Below are 16,766 nucleotides of genomic sequence, written 5' to 3' on the forward strand. Positions count from 1 at the left end.
CCTCCTTACTACACCAGCTCCTCAGCCACTCGTTAACTTCCCTAATCTCCCGCTGCCTCTCTGGTGTGGCTCGAGGTACAGGTAGTATTTCGGAAAATATTACCTTGGAGGTCCTAGTCCTTAACTTAGCGCCTAAGTCCCTGAAATCGTTTAGGACTCTCCGTCTTCCTCTGCCTATGTCATTGGTACCCACGTGTACCATGACAGCTGGGTCTTCCCCAGCCCCACCCAATAATCTGTCCACCCGATCCGCTATGTGCCGAACCCGAGCGCCCGGCAAACAACAGACTGTTCGGCGCACACGGTCTTGGTCACAGATTACACTGTCTGCCCTTCTAATAATTGAGTCCCCTACCACCAGCACCTGTCTTTCCTTTCCCTTTCTCCCAGCCTCACTGGAGGAGTTCTTCCCCTGGCTGCTAGGGGCGTCGCTCTGCTCCAGCAATGCTGGTCCCTGACTGGTTTCCCCATATACAATAATGAAAATCCAATCGAAAGTGAACCAAGTGAATAAAGTGCAATGCTGAGTGACTATTCATGCAAAACAAAATCATGTGTAGCTCTTATATGATCAAATAAACATGAGCAAAGTGACCAAAATAAAAACACCTAAAAATATAGCAATGATGCGCTAAAAACGTGCTTCAACAGTCCATAAAATGCATATAATAATCTAAAAAATACACATGATGATAGTCCCAAATAAAGTGAATAAAGTGCAATGTGCCAAAAAATTCTTCTATATATGGTGGTCTTTCCAATCAACTCTAAAGGTGAAATGTGCTCTTCAAACACAGCAAGGTGAGTGTGTCCCGGTGAGCGCACAATCCAGACACCGAGTGCAGTGGCCGCTCACCTCCACAACACTCAGATTGAGCATTATATATAAATATCCTGGCAACCCTTTCAACTCGTTCGCCAACAGCCCAGCGTGCTCCAGCAGCAATGAATCAAATAATGGGAATATAGCAGCATAGGAAGCTCAAAAATGCCTTAGTTCCTGTGTTGGTGCTTAAAAAGAGAGGCTCTCATGGTGCAGAAACGTAGGGTAGTATTTATTTAAAAAATTTTTATTGCAGGCTACTCACATTACAGAAGATACAACAGTGCAGACAGTGTCACAAACCGCCGATGCGGTGCGATCCGAAGCTTCCGGTCACGGCCGAAGACCCGAAGTGACGTCAGTACGGCTTACCCTGACGCGTTGCGCTACGAACACCCCTTTGAGAAAGCTACGGGTGTTCGTAGCGCATATTAAAAAATATCAACCAGACCAATAAATATATATAATAGATTACTTTAGACAAAGGAGACCCTTAATAGTGGCCTAAGTTCCCAAAGGGTACGACAAATAAATAAAACATGTCCTGCAGATATATAGAATGTCCTGCAAATATATAAAGAAGTGCTGGGCTTAAACTGACCAGAAGGACTTGTACACACATAAACACTGCTTAAACACGTATTCAGATATACAATAAAAATAAAAAAATAAAAAAAATAAAATAAAAAATATATATAGTTAGACCTAAACTGACCAAAAAGGACTTGGACACGAATAAATACTACTTAAAAATATAAATATTAAGGTAATAATTTAAAAATTTGAAATAAAACAATTTAGGTCTATGTCCAAGTTAAGTCCTTTAGGCTGGAGGGATTCGAGTAGATAAATCCACTTTGTTTCATTCTGGGAGATTTTTCTCTTTTTGTTCTCCCCTCTCCAGTGGCCATGAATAGAGTCTATGCCATAAAAAATTAAGTCCTTCGGGTTTTTATTATGCACCTCTAAATAGTGTCTTGAGAGGCTGTGTTTTGGAAAGCCGTTCTTTATATTTGTGATATGTTCTCTAATCCTCACATGGAGGGGTCTCGTGGTGCGTCCTACGTATTGCAGATTACATGTACATTCTACTACATATGTAACATGTGTGCTGTTGCAAATAATTAAATTGTTAATTTTGTATTTCCTATGGTTCGCTTTAGATTTAAAGTCCAGCATTTTCCGAGGCTGGGAAGGGTTGTTTCTACATGCCAGACACTTCCTGCATCTGATAAACCCCTTCATATCAGGAAAGATTTTTACATTTTTAGGAGGGTCTATAACATTTTTAACCAATCTATTCCTTAAAGTCGGTGCCCTACGGTAAATAAACCTAGGCCTTTCTGGAAGTACTTTGGCCAGTACCTTGTCCGTCCTCAATACTGGCCAGTATCTTCTGAATATTCTCTCCACATTTTTGTATTGTCTGTGGTACCCTGAGATGAAGGCACAGTCAAACGATCCGTTCGTTTCTTTTACTTTGGTCTCTAATAGGTCCTCCCTATCCATATTTCTAACCCCTGCCTTCATCTTTTCCAGGGTATCCATTTGATATCCCTTTTCCTCAAACCTCTTCATTAAAATTGATGTTTGTTGGTCATAGTCTTCCAGTCTTCCACAATTTCTCCTCATCCTCATAAATTGCCCCTTCGGGATATTGTTCTTCCACTTTGGGTGGTGGCAACTCGTTTTTGGGATATACCCATTTTTGTCTGTAGTTTTAAAAAAAGTTCTTGTTTGTAAGTAACCCTCTTCTTTAAAAATCTGCAGATCCAAGTAATCTACCTGATCTTGGCTCCAGTGGCCGGTAAAAGTGAGTCCATATTGGTTAGAATTAATCTCTTCTAGGAAATCTGGCAAAGATGATCTGGTACCTTACCAAATCATTATTATGTCATCTATGTAACGTTTATATAATTTAATCTCGGGTATGTTCTGGTTGTAAATTTGCTGTTCCTCCCACATATTCATGAAGACGTTCGCCACGCTGGGGGCATATCTAGCCCCCATGGCGACGCCTTTTGTTTGAACATAAAATGATTTCCCATACCAGAAATAATTACTTTCCATTGCCAATTTGAGGCCTTCAAGGATATACTGTATTTGAGTTTTCTTCAGACTTTTATCTTCATAAAGTGCTTTTTTTATTGCTCTAAGTCCATCTGTTTGTTTGATGCTTGTATACAGTGAATTTGCATTGATTGTGACTAAGAACTGAGATTCATTAATGTTTAAATTCCTAATCTCCCTTAATAATTGTGTGCTGTCCTTCAAGTAGGACCTTCCTTTGGAAACAAGGGGTTGGAGGAATTTATCTAAATATTCTCCCAATCGGGAGAACAGGGAGTCCACCCCACTGACTATGGGTTTCCCTGGTGGTTTCTCAAGTCTTTTATGTATTTTGGGTATGTGGTATATCACAGGTGTTTTAGAGGACTCCGGAACCAGATATTTTGCTTCCTTTTCCGTTAGGATCCCTATGTCTTTTCCTTTTTTTACGTATTCTTTTAATTTCCGCAAGTATTCCATTTTGGGGTTTTTCTTTAGTTTCTTGTATGTGTCTGGAACTTTAAGGAGGTTTTCCATCTCTTCCTCATAGTCTTTTTTAGTCAAAATGACCAGCCCTCCTCCCTTGTCTGCTGGTCTTATGACAACCTCTCTGTTTTTCTCGATATTCCTAATTGCTTTCCAGATCCTTTTGTTATCCTTTCCATGGATCTCCAATTTCTTTATATCCTCCTCCACCACCATCTTTTTAAAAGCGTTAATACAATCATTATTTGGTACTTTTGGATTAAAAACAGACTTATTCCTTAAAACAGTATGTTTAAAACGTGTAGAAATGGTGTTCTTATGTTCGCCCTTGATCTGGAAAAATTTTTTAACATTCAATTTCCGAATGAACTTCTGAAGATCAATATAGGTTTCAAATTTGTCTATATCCTTAGTAGGTACGAACTTCAAACCCAAATCTAAAATTCCCATCTCTTCTTTATTAAAAACAATGTTGCTGAGGTTAAAAATGCCTGTACCTAAAATTCCCTTCTTCGCTTTCTTCCTGCCCCTGCGTTTGCCTCTTGCCCGTTTCCTCTTGCCCCGTACCCGTTCCAGTTGTTCCAGCTGTTCTGTTGGTAGGGGATGTAGTTCCTCCCTTCTTCTCTTTGTGGGGATGCTTGTTCTCTCATAGGTCCTTGTGTCCAACCCCGGTTCCTCATGGGGTCTGGGAATCCTCTGTGGTAATTGGGTCCTTGGGGTCCTCTTCCTCCCGGTCTTCTGTATTGGTTGTACCAATTCTGTTGTCTCGGGGGTCTGCCAAGGTTGTTCCCATGGAAAAAAACCCTTCCCCGGTAGTTGTAACTCCCTCTTCTGTCATCTCTAGGTGTATACATTCTATCGTCCCTTAGGGGGGAGTATCTATTAAACGTGGGGACTCTGTACCCAGGTGAAGTAAATCTAGAGTCCTGAAATCTTCCTCCCTATTATAAGTGGGGATCCTGCTCCCAGGTGAATTAAATCTGAAGTCTGGGGGTCCTCCCCCTCTGTTATTCCTAGGTCTTGCTCCTCCGTGATTCCCAATGTTCCTAGGGGTCTGAGGTTTATCCTCTCTAGTAGTATTATCAAAGTTCACATTTCTAGGTGTTCTTTGAGTGGGGGTATCCGGGTAGGAATCTTGTTTCTCCACTTCCGGGGTGGTTTCCCTTGAATCCGCTACTAAAGTGGTATCTTGTAATTTCATGGCTTCGTCTTCCATGGATGTCTGCCAGTTATAAACTCTGTTATTCTTGTAATCTAATATATCCCTGCTGTATTTCTTCTGTTTCTTAGTTTGTATCTCTAGATCATATTTGGTGACATTTTCCTGAATTTCTTTTTCTTTGTTTTTGTACTCATTAGTAAGAGAAAAGGGTGTCAGTGATTCTTTAAGTTGTTTAATCAATTTTTCTACTTCCTTAAGCTTGTATTTCCTCCTAGTAATAATCTTTTGTAGGAGTTCAGTCTCACACTTATTAAAGAAGACATACCAACTGTCAGAACAGGAAGTGTCCTGAATCAGCTTGACAAGCATACTGGGTCTACCTGGCAACAGCGTGCGTCAAGGCGTTACTTGATTGGACACCGCGTCCCGTTTTCTCATTGGATTAGCGGAGGTGGCCTTTTTGCCATGCTGCTATAAATAGGCGGGGATGATGTGATGATGCCACTCCTGATGACGTCGGACAGACGAAACGCGTAGAGCATCGTCACATCACAATACTACTCTATGTGAGGCCCTTTCTTCCCCATATACATCTACGGAGCACATATGCAGTGTACAGTGAGAGTGGACTCGGGCAGGCTATAGGACAGCGCACAGGGTAAAGAGGATCGGCCAGCGAATCCTTACAGGATCCAGGGGCATCAGAGGCGATACTATACCCAAGGCTTGTCACCCCTGTAGGGGTAATCATTTCTGGTGAGTGCGGTACAGGGGACATGGGGAGCACAGAGTGATCACCATAGCCAGCACCCTTAAGGAATTATTGGAACACCTGCACTGAAGTCACCTTGTTGGGAAATTGTCTCTCTCTACACCAGAGTTATTTGTGATTGCCATATTCATGCTCTGTGGAATATAAGTTATTGGACACTTATTGTGGGACTTTTTATATCCAGTGAAAACCTTTTATCCCATCGATTGAAAGTGTGTTCTGATATTTATTCTTGCATTTACCCCAGTTTTTATGTGGAATTCCCTGCTGTTTTATAAGTTTATAATTTTATACATTGAGTATCTCTTAGCCAGTTTGTAATTAGCATCCTGTTGGTTTTACACCTTTTAAGACGTATACATTGTGGATCCTTTTTCACCATATTTAATTTTCTTAATTTTTACCAATATTAATTGAATTTTTTATATAATTCTATATTTCACACCATTACACAGAGTCACGGTACTCACCTTTTTACCACTAAATTGATATTTCATATATTTTTAGATATATGTACTCATCACTTTATTTATTCACCTAATTTTCTAATCCTAATATCCGCTATTAATTTCACAAGGTCACATTCTATTTATTTGCACTACAGCACTTTTTATCTCAACCAATCAGGAAGCTATAGGCAGCGCCACATACCTCCCTCTCAAGACTTGAAAATTGCTGTTCACAGACCCTCTCCATCCAATCTGACAGAGCTTGAGATATTTAGCAAAGAAGAATGGGCAGAAATGTCCCTCTCAAGGTGTGCAAAGCTGGTAGAGACATCCCCAAAAAGACTTGCAGCTGTAACTGCAGGGAAAGGCGGTTCTACAGAGTATTGACTCGGGGGGGGGGGGGGGGTTAATACAAATGCACACCACACTTTCCACATATTTATTTGTAAAAAAATGTTGAAAACGATTTATCATTTTCCTTCCACTTCACAAATATGTTCCACTTTGTGTTGGTCTATCACATAAAATACATTTACATTTTTGGTTGTAACATGATGGTTGAAAATGTGGAGAATTTTCAAAGGGTATGAAAACTTTTTCACGGCAATGTACATTTTTGAGTTTGGGGTTTACTACTGCTTTAATCTGAGCATGAAGCCTGACTGGCCAGGTGGGACCCGTGGCAAAGCTGATTGTCCCCATGAAGAGGAAGACAACAGCCTCTTTCCCTCAACCCTTTGCATTTTTCTAATGTCTTTTTCAGTGTTCTCTCTCTATCCTGGTGTCGCCATGAACCGTTGGCTCGTCCTCCTCTCTGTTCTCTTGGCAGCTGAATATGCTCTGGGTAAGCGCTCACTAGCTTTGGCGATATGTTGTAGAGATGTGTTGTAATATGCTGTCCCCATGCCTATGTAGTTGTTAAAGTAGCTATAAACCTCTGAAAAAAAAAAAATGAACAAAGCATATCCCTTTAGGATGTGTACTAGCCTCAGTCCAAAGCACCAAGTGTTGTTCCTATCTGATCTCACCTCCCTCTGCCAACTGCATGAGTCACTTCTCTCTGCCAACTGCATGAGTCACTTCTGACAGGTTATGCCAACACCTCCGAAACCCTGGAGACGGCCCTGCCTCCTCTCCAGCACACAGAAGGTAATTGCTTCCCTATGAGACTGTGTAGAGATGTGTGTGTCCATTCCCTCCACTCAGGTCTCAGATTACACTCAGCTCCCTACTCTATGCTACAAAGGTAATCACGCTACAGATAGAGCCACTGCATAATACCTCTGTTCAAAATGGAGTGATGAATGGGTGCCGGCTCAAAATGCACAATGCATAGCAGTGAAAGAAGACGTCTGCAAGGCCGCACTCCAATTAACTCTAGTTTATTTCAAAGAAAAAGCACAGCTACAGGATAAACAGACTGACATGTTTCATACTAAATCAGTGCATATTCATAGCCCCGCTCTATGCTGTACAGCATGTGACATCAGATCTCCACCCCCTGCCTTCTGCAACTAAGAAAAAGGCTTTGTTCTCTGTGTTTTAGACGGTTGTAAGAGATGGCTGCAGATAAACAGGTACAACTTATGTATGAGTATCTGTTTTATCACTGTGTATCACCTGAGGCCAGTCATTCCACTGGGTATATGTAAGGGTTTACAACCAGTTTAAGGGAGTTGTAGTGTCACACCAATCGCAAGCAGCCCCAAAAAGTTTATTGCATCTTCAAGACAGTGTACTCAACACATAAAAACCAATATGTTTAAAGCCTTAATGGGAGCATTACCCAACCTACTTGGCACCATGGACCGGGCGTGTGAAAGTCAACCCCCCACCAACCGGGGGGGGGGGGGGTTAAGGGGATTTGTAGTCTATAGAAGTAGTAGATATATGAAATATTCAAAAAACAATAAGGTGTGACCACCCTCCTCCTGCGCTTGGTATCCAGGCCCCTCGACCACACTCCTCCCGGGACTCACAACTGGCTTCTTAGATGGCTTAGGTCTTGCTGCCCATAACGGACTGGGGTAGTCCACCGGTACTGAAAGCAAAGAAACAAAAAAGGGCGCACCGACCTAGCGCATTATCCTCAATAGAAGGCTTTATTAAAGTAACATTAAAAAATGGCTACTCACAGACGTAGATAAAATAAATCATATCAAGCTCAATTGCTCAAACGTCCGGGTGTAGTCCATACAATCGTTCATAACTGATGAGTTGACAGCCGTCAACTCATCAGTTATGAACGATTGTATGGACTACACCCGGACGTTTGAGCAATTGAGCTTGATATGATTTATTTTATCTACGTCTGTGAGTAGCCATTTTTTAATGTTACTTTAATAAAGCCTTCTATTGAGGATAATGCGCTAGGTCGGTGCGCCCTTTTTTGTTTCTTTGCTTTCATATATGAAATATTATCTGTATCTTTAAAAGTTGCAATTTAGTTAGTCCAAGTACAGCAGCTGAGAGTAGACATGTGCAAAACAAAAAAATGTGCTTCAATTTGATTTGTTATTTAAATTATTTTGTTTAGTTAAATTAATTTAATTCATTTTCAGAAATTGTTTATTCATTTTTAAATTCAATTCAAATTTTCAGAATTTGAATCAGCATTCGAATGTGAATGTATTCTATTTGAAATTCGAATTTTCGGAAGACGGTTATAATCTTTCGATTTTATTCTATTGTTTTTTGTCTACTATTCTTTTCTATTCTATTCCCTTTATTTCTATTATATTTTATTCTATTATTTTATTTTCTATTCTATCATGTTTTATTCTCTTCTTTTCTATTCTATTCTATTTCTTTATTTTCTATTCTATTTTATTCTATTCTTGTTTTGCGAATTCCATTTCCTCTTAGAATCTGATTCAAATTTCAGCTGAATAATGAGAAATGTGTCTGAATTTTGATTCGGAATGAAATAAAGCACACATGTCTAGCTGAGAGTATAAAATGAACACATAAAAGCGTGATATCAATGCATCCGGAGTCCAGGCTGGGAACCCAGTGCCTGCAAAAGAGAGAGGGGAAAAATAGGGGCACCAGGTAGCAGTATTGGGTAGTAGTTAGTTTTATAGTGAAAATACAGTTTTACAGTTAAAAATACACTCACAAGCACTCTGTGAACAAAGGCATGTCACTGTAGAGAAGATGTGCAGGATCCAAGGTCTGGAGTGTGGGATGGATGGGATGGTGAGCTGCTGCAGGCAGGCCAGGACTGGCCATAAGGCAGACCGGGCACTTACCCGTTGGGCTGGGGTGGCATGTCTTTGTGGGGCCCAAGGAAGCTAGGCTGCTCCTTCAGCCCACGCCTCCCACCCGACCTCTTAGGCTGCCCGGCCGCCAGTTCATTTCAACCGTCGGCATTTGGGGGCACAAACATTAAGGGGGAGGAGCTAGAGGAGACACCTTTGGCCTCTCTGCGGCTACACAGCCACCAGCTCAGTTCAGCCGTCGCTGCCAGGGGGCATGGCCATGAAGTGGTAAGGAGCTAGCGGAGACACCACTGAGCCGGATCAGAGAGAACAAGAGTGCGCCCCCCCCCTGTGAGCCTGGATAGGAAGAGCAGTAGGGGCATTTTCATTTAGAAGAATCAAGCTCTCCATTTCCTTCTGCAGCCTCTGAAAGCCTGCGGGAGGGAGAGGGGGAGAAGCAGAGGCTACAGAAGGAAATGGAGTGCTTGATTCTTCTAAATGCACCTGCCCCTACAGCTCCTCCTACCCAGCGTCTTTTTTCTCAGACCCCCACCCCCCAGTGCTCTCAGACTCCCCCAGTGCTGTCTAGCCCCTCTGTGCTCTCCGATATCCCTCAGTGCTCTCCAGCCCCCCCAGTGCTCTCTAGCCCCCCTGTGCTCTCCAGCCCCCCCCCCCCAGTGCTCGCCAGCCCCCCTGTGCTCTCCAATATCCCCCAGTGCCCTCCAACCCCCCTGTGCTCTCTGACATCGCCCAGTGCCCTCTGGCCCCCCCTACAGCTCCCCCTGTGCTGCCCAATATCCTCCTGTGCTATCTGCCTCCTTCCCTATGCTCTCCGACATTCCCCAGTGCTCTCCGACCCCCCCAGGTGCTCTCCGACATTCCCCAGTGCTCTCGCGCCCCCCCCTCCCCCAGTGCTCGCTGCCCCCCCCCCCCACAGTGCTCACCAACGTCCTCCAGTGCTATCCAACATTCCCCAGTGCTCTCCGACATTCCCTAGTGCTCCCCCCCTAGTGCTCTCCGACATCCCCCAGTGTTCTCCGACATCCCCCAGAGCTCTTTGCCTCCCCCAGTGCTCTCCGACATCTCCCAGTGCTCTCTGACATTTCCCTGTGATCTTCAGCCCTCTCGTGTTAGTGCTTTCCGCCTCCCCCCAGTGCACTCCACCCCCCCCCCCCATTCTCTCTGCCTCCCCCCCTGTGCTCTCACCCTCCTAGTGCTTTCTGCTGCTCCCCATGCTCTCTGCTTCCCCCTCCCCATTCTCCTTGCTCCCCCTCAGGTTCTCTGCCCCCCCCCGTGCTCTCCGCCTCCCCCAGTGTTGTCTGACTTCCTCCCTGTGTTCACTGGTATCCCATGCTCTCCCCCCCCCCCCTTTCGAAGGGAGAGTGGGGAAGGACCGGTTAACATGTCATGGGCTGCTCAGTCTAAAATACCTGGGCCTATTTTTTGTCCCAGTCCAGGCCTAGCTGCAGGTGGAATTCCTACGGGATGTGCAGAATCCAGGGTCTGGAATGCAGGATGGATGGGATGGTGAACCGCTGCTGGAGTGATTCCTGGGGTCAGTGGAAAGATTGCTGGAGCTGCCGCAGACTTCCCTTATCTAGCACTGAGTGGAACTGTCAGGAGAGCCCTCTGGTGGCTGTAAGGTGACAGTTCAAGATGTGTTGGCTCACTCTGCCTTTTGCCAACCCCTGCTGTGCGGCCCAGCTCCCAGCAGGCCACGAGCCGTTCACTCTATGAGTCCCCTTTTCATTGGGGGCTCTGTAGAATAAAGCAGGGAAAAACAAGCCTCAGCAGCTTGTTTGAGCAGCTTAAAGTGATTGTAAAGTCTCAGTTTTTTGGTTTTTTTTGTTAAAAATAACAAACATGTTATTCTTAGCTACTCTGTGCAGTTGATTTTGCCTAGAGCAGCCCTAAAGGCCCGTACACACGTACCGATTGTCGGCCGAAAATGTTCGGCCGCCGAACGATCGGCCGATTTTCGGCTTGTTAGTATGATGATTCCGACAGCCGACATTCGGCCGAACAGAATCTGTCGTGCAGGCATTAAAATTTTTGTATGCCGACACCAGAACGGCCGATTGTTCGCCAGTCAGTACAGATTTCGGCCGACAGACAGCAGATTTGCAAGACTGGGCATGCTCAGAAAAGAAAAAAGACAAGGAAAGTTAACCATCACATGACATCACTTCTGCAGTCGGCTGTTGTTGGCCGTCAAAATTAGTGTGCAGTCTTTTGCACTTTTCAACAGACAAGACAGCCCTCGGACAAAAGACGGCCGATCGTTTGGCCGACGATCGGTACGTGTGTACGGGGCTTAAGCCTCCTCTTTCCGGGTCCCTCTTCACTGCTCCTGGTCCCTCCTTCCTGTAGAGTGCCCCCACAGCAAGAAGCTTACTATGGGGGCCCCCTGTGCCGAGCCGCAGCTCTGTGTGTCCATTCAGACACTGAGCCACGGCCCGGCCCTGCCCCCTCTCTCTCCTCATTGGCTCACTGACTTTGATTGACAACTATGGCACTTCGTTGCGGTCCCAGCCAATGAGAAGGGAGGGTCCCCGGCAGCCAAATCTCTTGTGCAACATTGTTGAATGGAGAAAGCGCTCAGGTATGTATTAGGGGAGCTGCTGCACACAGAAGACTTTTTATCTTAATGTATAGAATGCATTAAGATAAAAAAAAACCTTCTGCCTTTAAATAATTTTGGACTCCTTACTATTGGTGTTGCACACGGTCTAATAGGTGAATCAAAAAGCACAGCTATAAATGAAATATAAAGGTCGTAATTATATGACAAAGGCAGTCAATTAATTGATCATTAACTAATTCATCTGTTTTGCTGTCAAAAAGAATGAAGCCATATTTGTTTAGGCATCATCCAGGGTCACTATATACTGTACAGTACAACCTGTTGAAGAAACTGGAAAGAGAGCGCTGGACCCGTAGGGTTATCTTGATAGGGTACTATAAGGTATTGATGTTGATGTAAGTGATCTGGTTCTCAGGCTTGCGGCCTCTGCACCCCAGAGGATCTCCACAATCTCCTTAACTTGTAGTGTCATATCACTAGAATTGAAATTGAAGAGCCACACCACTGCTAAGAGTTCCAGATACTACTTTAATTCATTAAAAGTCAGGAGTACAATCCAAAAGGTAGCCACGCATTTTGGGGGATCCAAGAGTGCCACCTTAATCAGGGCTTGACTGTTGGCAGTTGCTGCCAATCAAACTGCAGACAAGGCCTGTGCTTGACTTCACACTGGAAAAAATACCTTTGTAGGTCTGTAGCAGCAAACAGTTGTTGGAAACCAGAAATGGAATTCGGACGTGAACTTCAGGAAAACAAAGTGCAGGGGGAGAACCAGCGCTATGGATAATTTCCCAGAGACTTTTATTACATAGGTTGCAGCCACAAACCAACCCCTAAAAATAGGGGTCACGTATCATATAGAGGGGGGAGGTAGTTGGAAACGGCGCTACCTTTTACATATACTGTATAGTAAAAACAACCAGTGTATCCAGATCGTATGATTAAAAGATATGCAACTTAAAGTGCCAGTGCAAAGGTTAGTGTGCATATGAGAAAAACGTGCAGATAAAAATTAAGTAAGTAAGGTAAAGTAAATGTAAGGTATATGGCTGGATAATTAAAAAATCACAAAGTGCTGGTGAATATATTTAATGTGACAAGATATGGTAATATGTGTGTAAACAATAAATACTATTAAAATACTAGTGAAAGAAGTGTCCATGAATGTGCTTTATCAAAAAAATGAGACGTGAGAATAAAGGTGATAATGGTGAGCTTCGGTTGCTTATGTCCCAACTTCCACTAGAGGTCGCACTCACCCCTCAGCAAAGGTAATGATCCTGGCTGCAAAGGGTAAGGCAAAATAAAACTTCCCAGATCTGGCACCAATGTATCCTTACAGACCGGCGGATCCCATCTGAGTATTAAGCAAAACACCTAATAGCGTAGTATGTAATATGGTATTACAATAGGGAGCAGCAGTGACTCACGGTTAAGCTGTAGTTGATCGATTCAGAACGTGTTTACAGCGCCGGGGAGCTTCCGCGTTCCACACACAGCAAACTGCAGACCGGAAGTGATGTTGACGTATGGTTCTGTCCTACGCGTTTCGTCATTGGACGTCCAGCCATATACCTTACAATTTTTATCTGCACGTTTTTCTCGTATGCTGTAACGCTCCTGCGTTTTATGTATAATGTGGATTTACAGCTGCAGAAATATTCCACTTCAGTAGTCATGTAGAGAAACGCTGAGACACCAATCCCAACTCCCAAGACTCATCATGTGTGGATAGTCTCAATTCAGCAAGTAAATACACACACTCAATAAGATGTTCCTAGAGTGACTTATATGTATAGTAATATAGTGATGATAGGCTGAAGAGACAGGTTGGGTAGAGATGGTAGATGACAGACACTTGAAAGGAATGTTCTTGAAAGTAAGATAGTAGCAGATGGGATGCAGATAGGTTTAGCAATCATGTATGGTAGCAGATGATAGAGTAGCAGGTGAACATACAGGATAGACCAACCCAGTGCAAGAGCAGATGGTATTAGGCTCAAGGGCTAGCAATCTTAGTTAGTGCAGATGTAGTAATAGTCCTTAGTATGCAGAGCTAGATAGTGTAAGCTTTAGTATGAAGGTTATAGAGGTTTCCCCTGTGGGGTACTTATCACTAGTAGCAATGTAGTAGAGGAGAGGTTCGGCAAGAGCGGATGATCCGGTAACGGGATACAGGGATCAGCAGCGTGGTTCCGATAGCGAGGTATGCTTGCAAGCATGAGAGCTTCAAGGCAGATTATGCGGCGTTGAACGAACATGTGAGTGAGACCGCCGGAGGTTGAAATAGCCGCTCCAGCGGCGCTCAGTGATGACAGCATCGGTCTTAAAGGTGTATGCGCACCTTACCAAAAGAGAATGGTGGGGCGCATACACTTAGGAAAAGTGGAATTAGGGTACCAAAGGTACCAGAACATTACATATGCACACTAACCTTTGCACTGGCACTTTAAGTTGCACATCTTTTAATCATAAGGTCTGGATACACTGGTTGTTTTTACTATATATGTAAAAGGTAGCGCCGTTTCAGGAAAACAAACCTCTTTTTATTCGCTAGCAAAAATGACTTACCCTGGCTCATGCCCGTTTGCCAAGTGACTAAAAAAGCGTGTGCATCACACATATATAAAACAACAGTTACCTCACAGATACATATTTCCCTAACTAGCCTGGCAAGAAATACATATCCTTCTCATACGGATGTTCCCTGTAACATTTATCTATGGCAATTAACATTCCTGGCTTCACGCTTATCTGTATTCTCATAAGTTACAGGAGAATGGAGAGAAAGAGAGGGAGAGAAGGGGGGTCTAAAATACGCAGCTTTACTGTCCTGGTCTCTGTAGTACCATAGGGATTGTCAGAATCTACCATTTTGTTTTGTTAATTATCCACCATTTTAGAAGGCTTTCCAGGTGATGCCACAGGTCCAGTTCACTTCTGGTTTGTTCACATTGTTGTCAGTCAAAAAAGAAGAGGGCACTCTTGGACCCCTGAAACGTGAGCTTAGCACTTGGTTTATTCACTTGAATTTTACCACCCCTCGACTGCAATTAAAATAATTGAATCCTGTCGCTCAGTACCCAGTGCAAGTGGCCATCATCCCCGATGATTAGATACAAAAAGAGATACCCCCAATGGTTTGGGACTTTGTATGCCACTAATGCACTGAAACAATTTAGACAAAAAAGTATAAAAATATAAATTTTATTGCATAAGAAAAACATTTACATTGACAATTTGTATATACCCGCTGGATATACAAAGGATTAAAATTTGCATGCAATGTTAAAATTGTTGATATTTTTTAGATAAACGGTATTCCTTTTGAATAAGTCTTTATCTGCACTATACTAAATGGAATTTATTTGTATAGGTACAATTAGTGTATTGAACTTTGGTTGACCCCTGAAGAAGGGTGCTACACCCGAAACCCGTAGGGTCCGGTTCTCTCCACCAATGTTCCTTAGGAGTCTTCTGTACAGAAACTGGTCTGTTATTGCATGCAAATTTTAATCCTTTGTATATCCAGTGGTTTGCTGGGTATATACAAATTGTCAATGTAAATGTTTTTTGATTTTTCTTATGCAATAAAATTGAAATTTTTATACTTTTTTGCCTAAATTGTTTCAGTGCATTAGTGGCATACAAAGTCCCAAACCATTGGGGGTATCTCTTCTTGTATCTCAACTGCAATTGCAAACTAAACCTCAAAGAAGAGCATACTGTTATGTATATTATTATTATTTTATTATTATACAGGATTTTTATAGGGTCAACAGTTTGCGCATCGCTTTACATTATTAGGGCAGACAGTACAGTTACAATACAATCCAATACAGGAGGAATCAGAGGGCCCTATGTTTATCTTTCTGGTGTTATACATTTTTTTTACAGAGTGGGCTTTGTTTACAAGTGACCCTGTGGCAATTCGCAACTATCAGCCCCCATTCACACCGAATGTGGCTTTGAAATTTTGCAACTTCACTTGAAATTGCACAATTTCAAAGCCGCATGTCAGAGTGCGACTTCAGTTGCGACTTGGCTGACATCTGTGTGGCTTCATGCACAGATGTCTATGCAAGCCGCACCTGAAATTGTCAAAAGTAGTGCAGGAGCTGCTTTTTCAGATCTGCGCAGCACCATGAAGTCGGCGTCGCACCGATTTGAACAGTTCCATTGATAAATAGGGTGTGACTTGTCCTGCGATTTGACCTTTCAAATCGCAAGACAAGTCACACTAAAATGAACGGGGGCTTAGTGTAGAATAGCACATGCGCACAGACGCAAATTTCCGAGCAAATTTCAGAGAGTTATATGTGTGCTTACTCTACTTTATGCTAAGGGCAGTGCAAAGCTCCGGAATTTCCGAGGACTAAAAATATGCGGCATATTTATGCTGCACGGGAAAATGTGTCCTTGTGCATGAAGCTTCATCTTTCTGGCGTTCCACATTTTTTAAACACTTTAACAATCATTTCAGGAACATTTTGTGAACTAGAACCAGTATTTGATTGTATATTTTTATTGCCAACATGAACTTTTCTTGACTATTCTTTGCAGGATGTCCACCTATTGTATCCCGCTCCCAGTGGGGTGCTAGGAGGACCACGTGCAAGACAAAGTTTCCACGTATTCCAGTACCGGGCGTAATCATTCACCACAGTGCCGGAGCTTTTTGTAACAACCGAAAATCATGCAGTGCCCAAGTGAAGGGCATACAGAACCTTCATATGAACTCCAACAAATGGTGTGACATCGGATACAAGTGAGAACCAATTATGAGTCAATTAACCACTTTACCACCGGAGGATTTTGCTGTCTTACGTCCAGGCCACTTTTTGCGATTCGGCACTGTGCGACTTTAACTGACAATTGCGCGGTCGTGCGGCACCGTACCCAAACTAAATTTACGTCCTTTTTTTCCCACAAACAGAGCTTTCTTTTGGTGGTATTTGATCACCTGTGCGATTTTTACTTTTTGCGCTATAAACAAAAAAAGAGCCTACATTTTGAAATAATAACAATATTTTTCACATTGTTATTCCCCCCAAAAAAAATGTAAAAATCAAATTTTTTTTATCATTTTTGGCCAATTTGTTTTCTGCTTCATATTTTTGGTAAAAAAAATTGCAATAAGCGTATTTTGATTGGTTTGCGCAAAAGTTATTGCGTTTACTAACTAAGGGAAAGATTTCTGTCATTTTTGGTGTTTTTTTTCTTAACGAGTAATGGCGGCGA

At 43.0% G+C, this 16,766-nt stretch overlaps 1 protein-coding gene across 1 annotated transcript in view; it reads left to right on the forward strand.

The window, feature by feature from the left end:
* The first annotated feature begins 6,513 nt into the window (after positions 1-6,513).
* Positions 6,514-16,766, forward strand: part of LOC309560271 (peptidoglycan-recognition protein SC2-like) — a 30,922-nt gene continuing 20,669 nt past the window's right edge. The window contains exons 1-2 of the mRNA XM_082263856.1: positions 6,514-6,585; positions 16,089-16,293. Of these exons, the coding sequence (XP_082119982.1) occupies positions 6,531-6,585; positions 16,089-16,293 (260 nt within the window). The 5' untranslated portion in view covers positions 6,514-6,530. The remainder of the gene's footprint in view (positions 6,586-16,088; positions 16,294-16,766) is intronic.

This window comes from Pelophylax lessonae (assembly GCF_965119305.1).
Source record: "Pelophylax lessonae genome assembly, chromosome: 7".
NCBI classification, from domain to species: domain Eukaryota; kingdom Metazoa; phylum Chordata; class Amphibia; order Anura; family Ranidae; genus Pelophylax; species Pelophylax lessonae.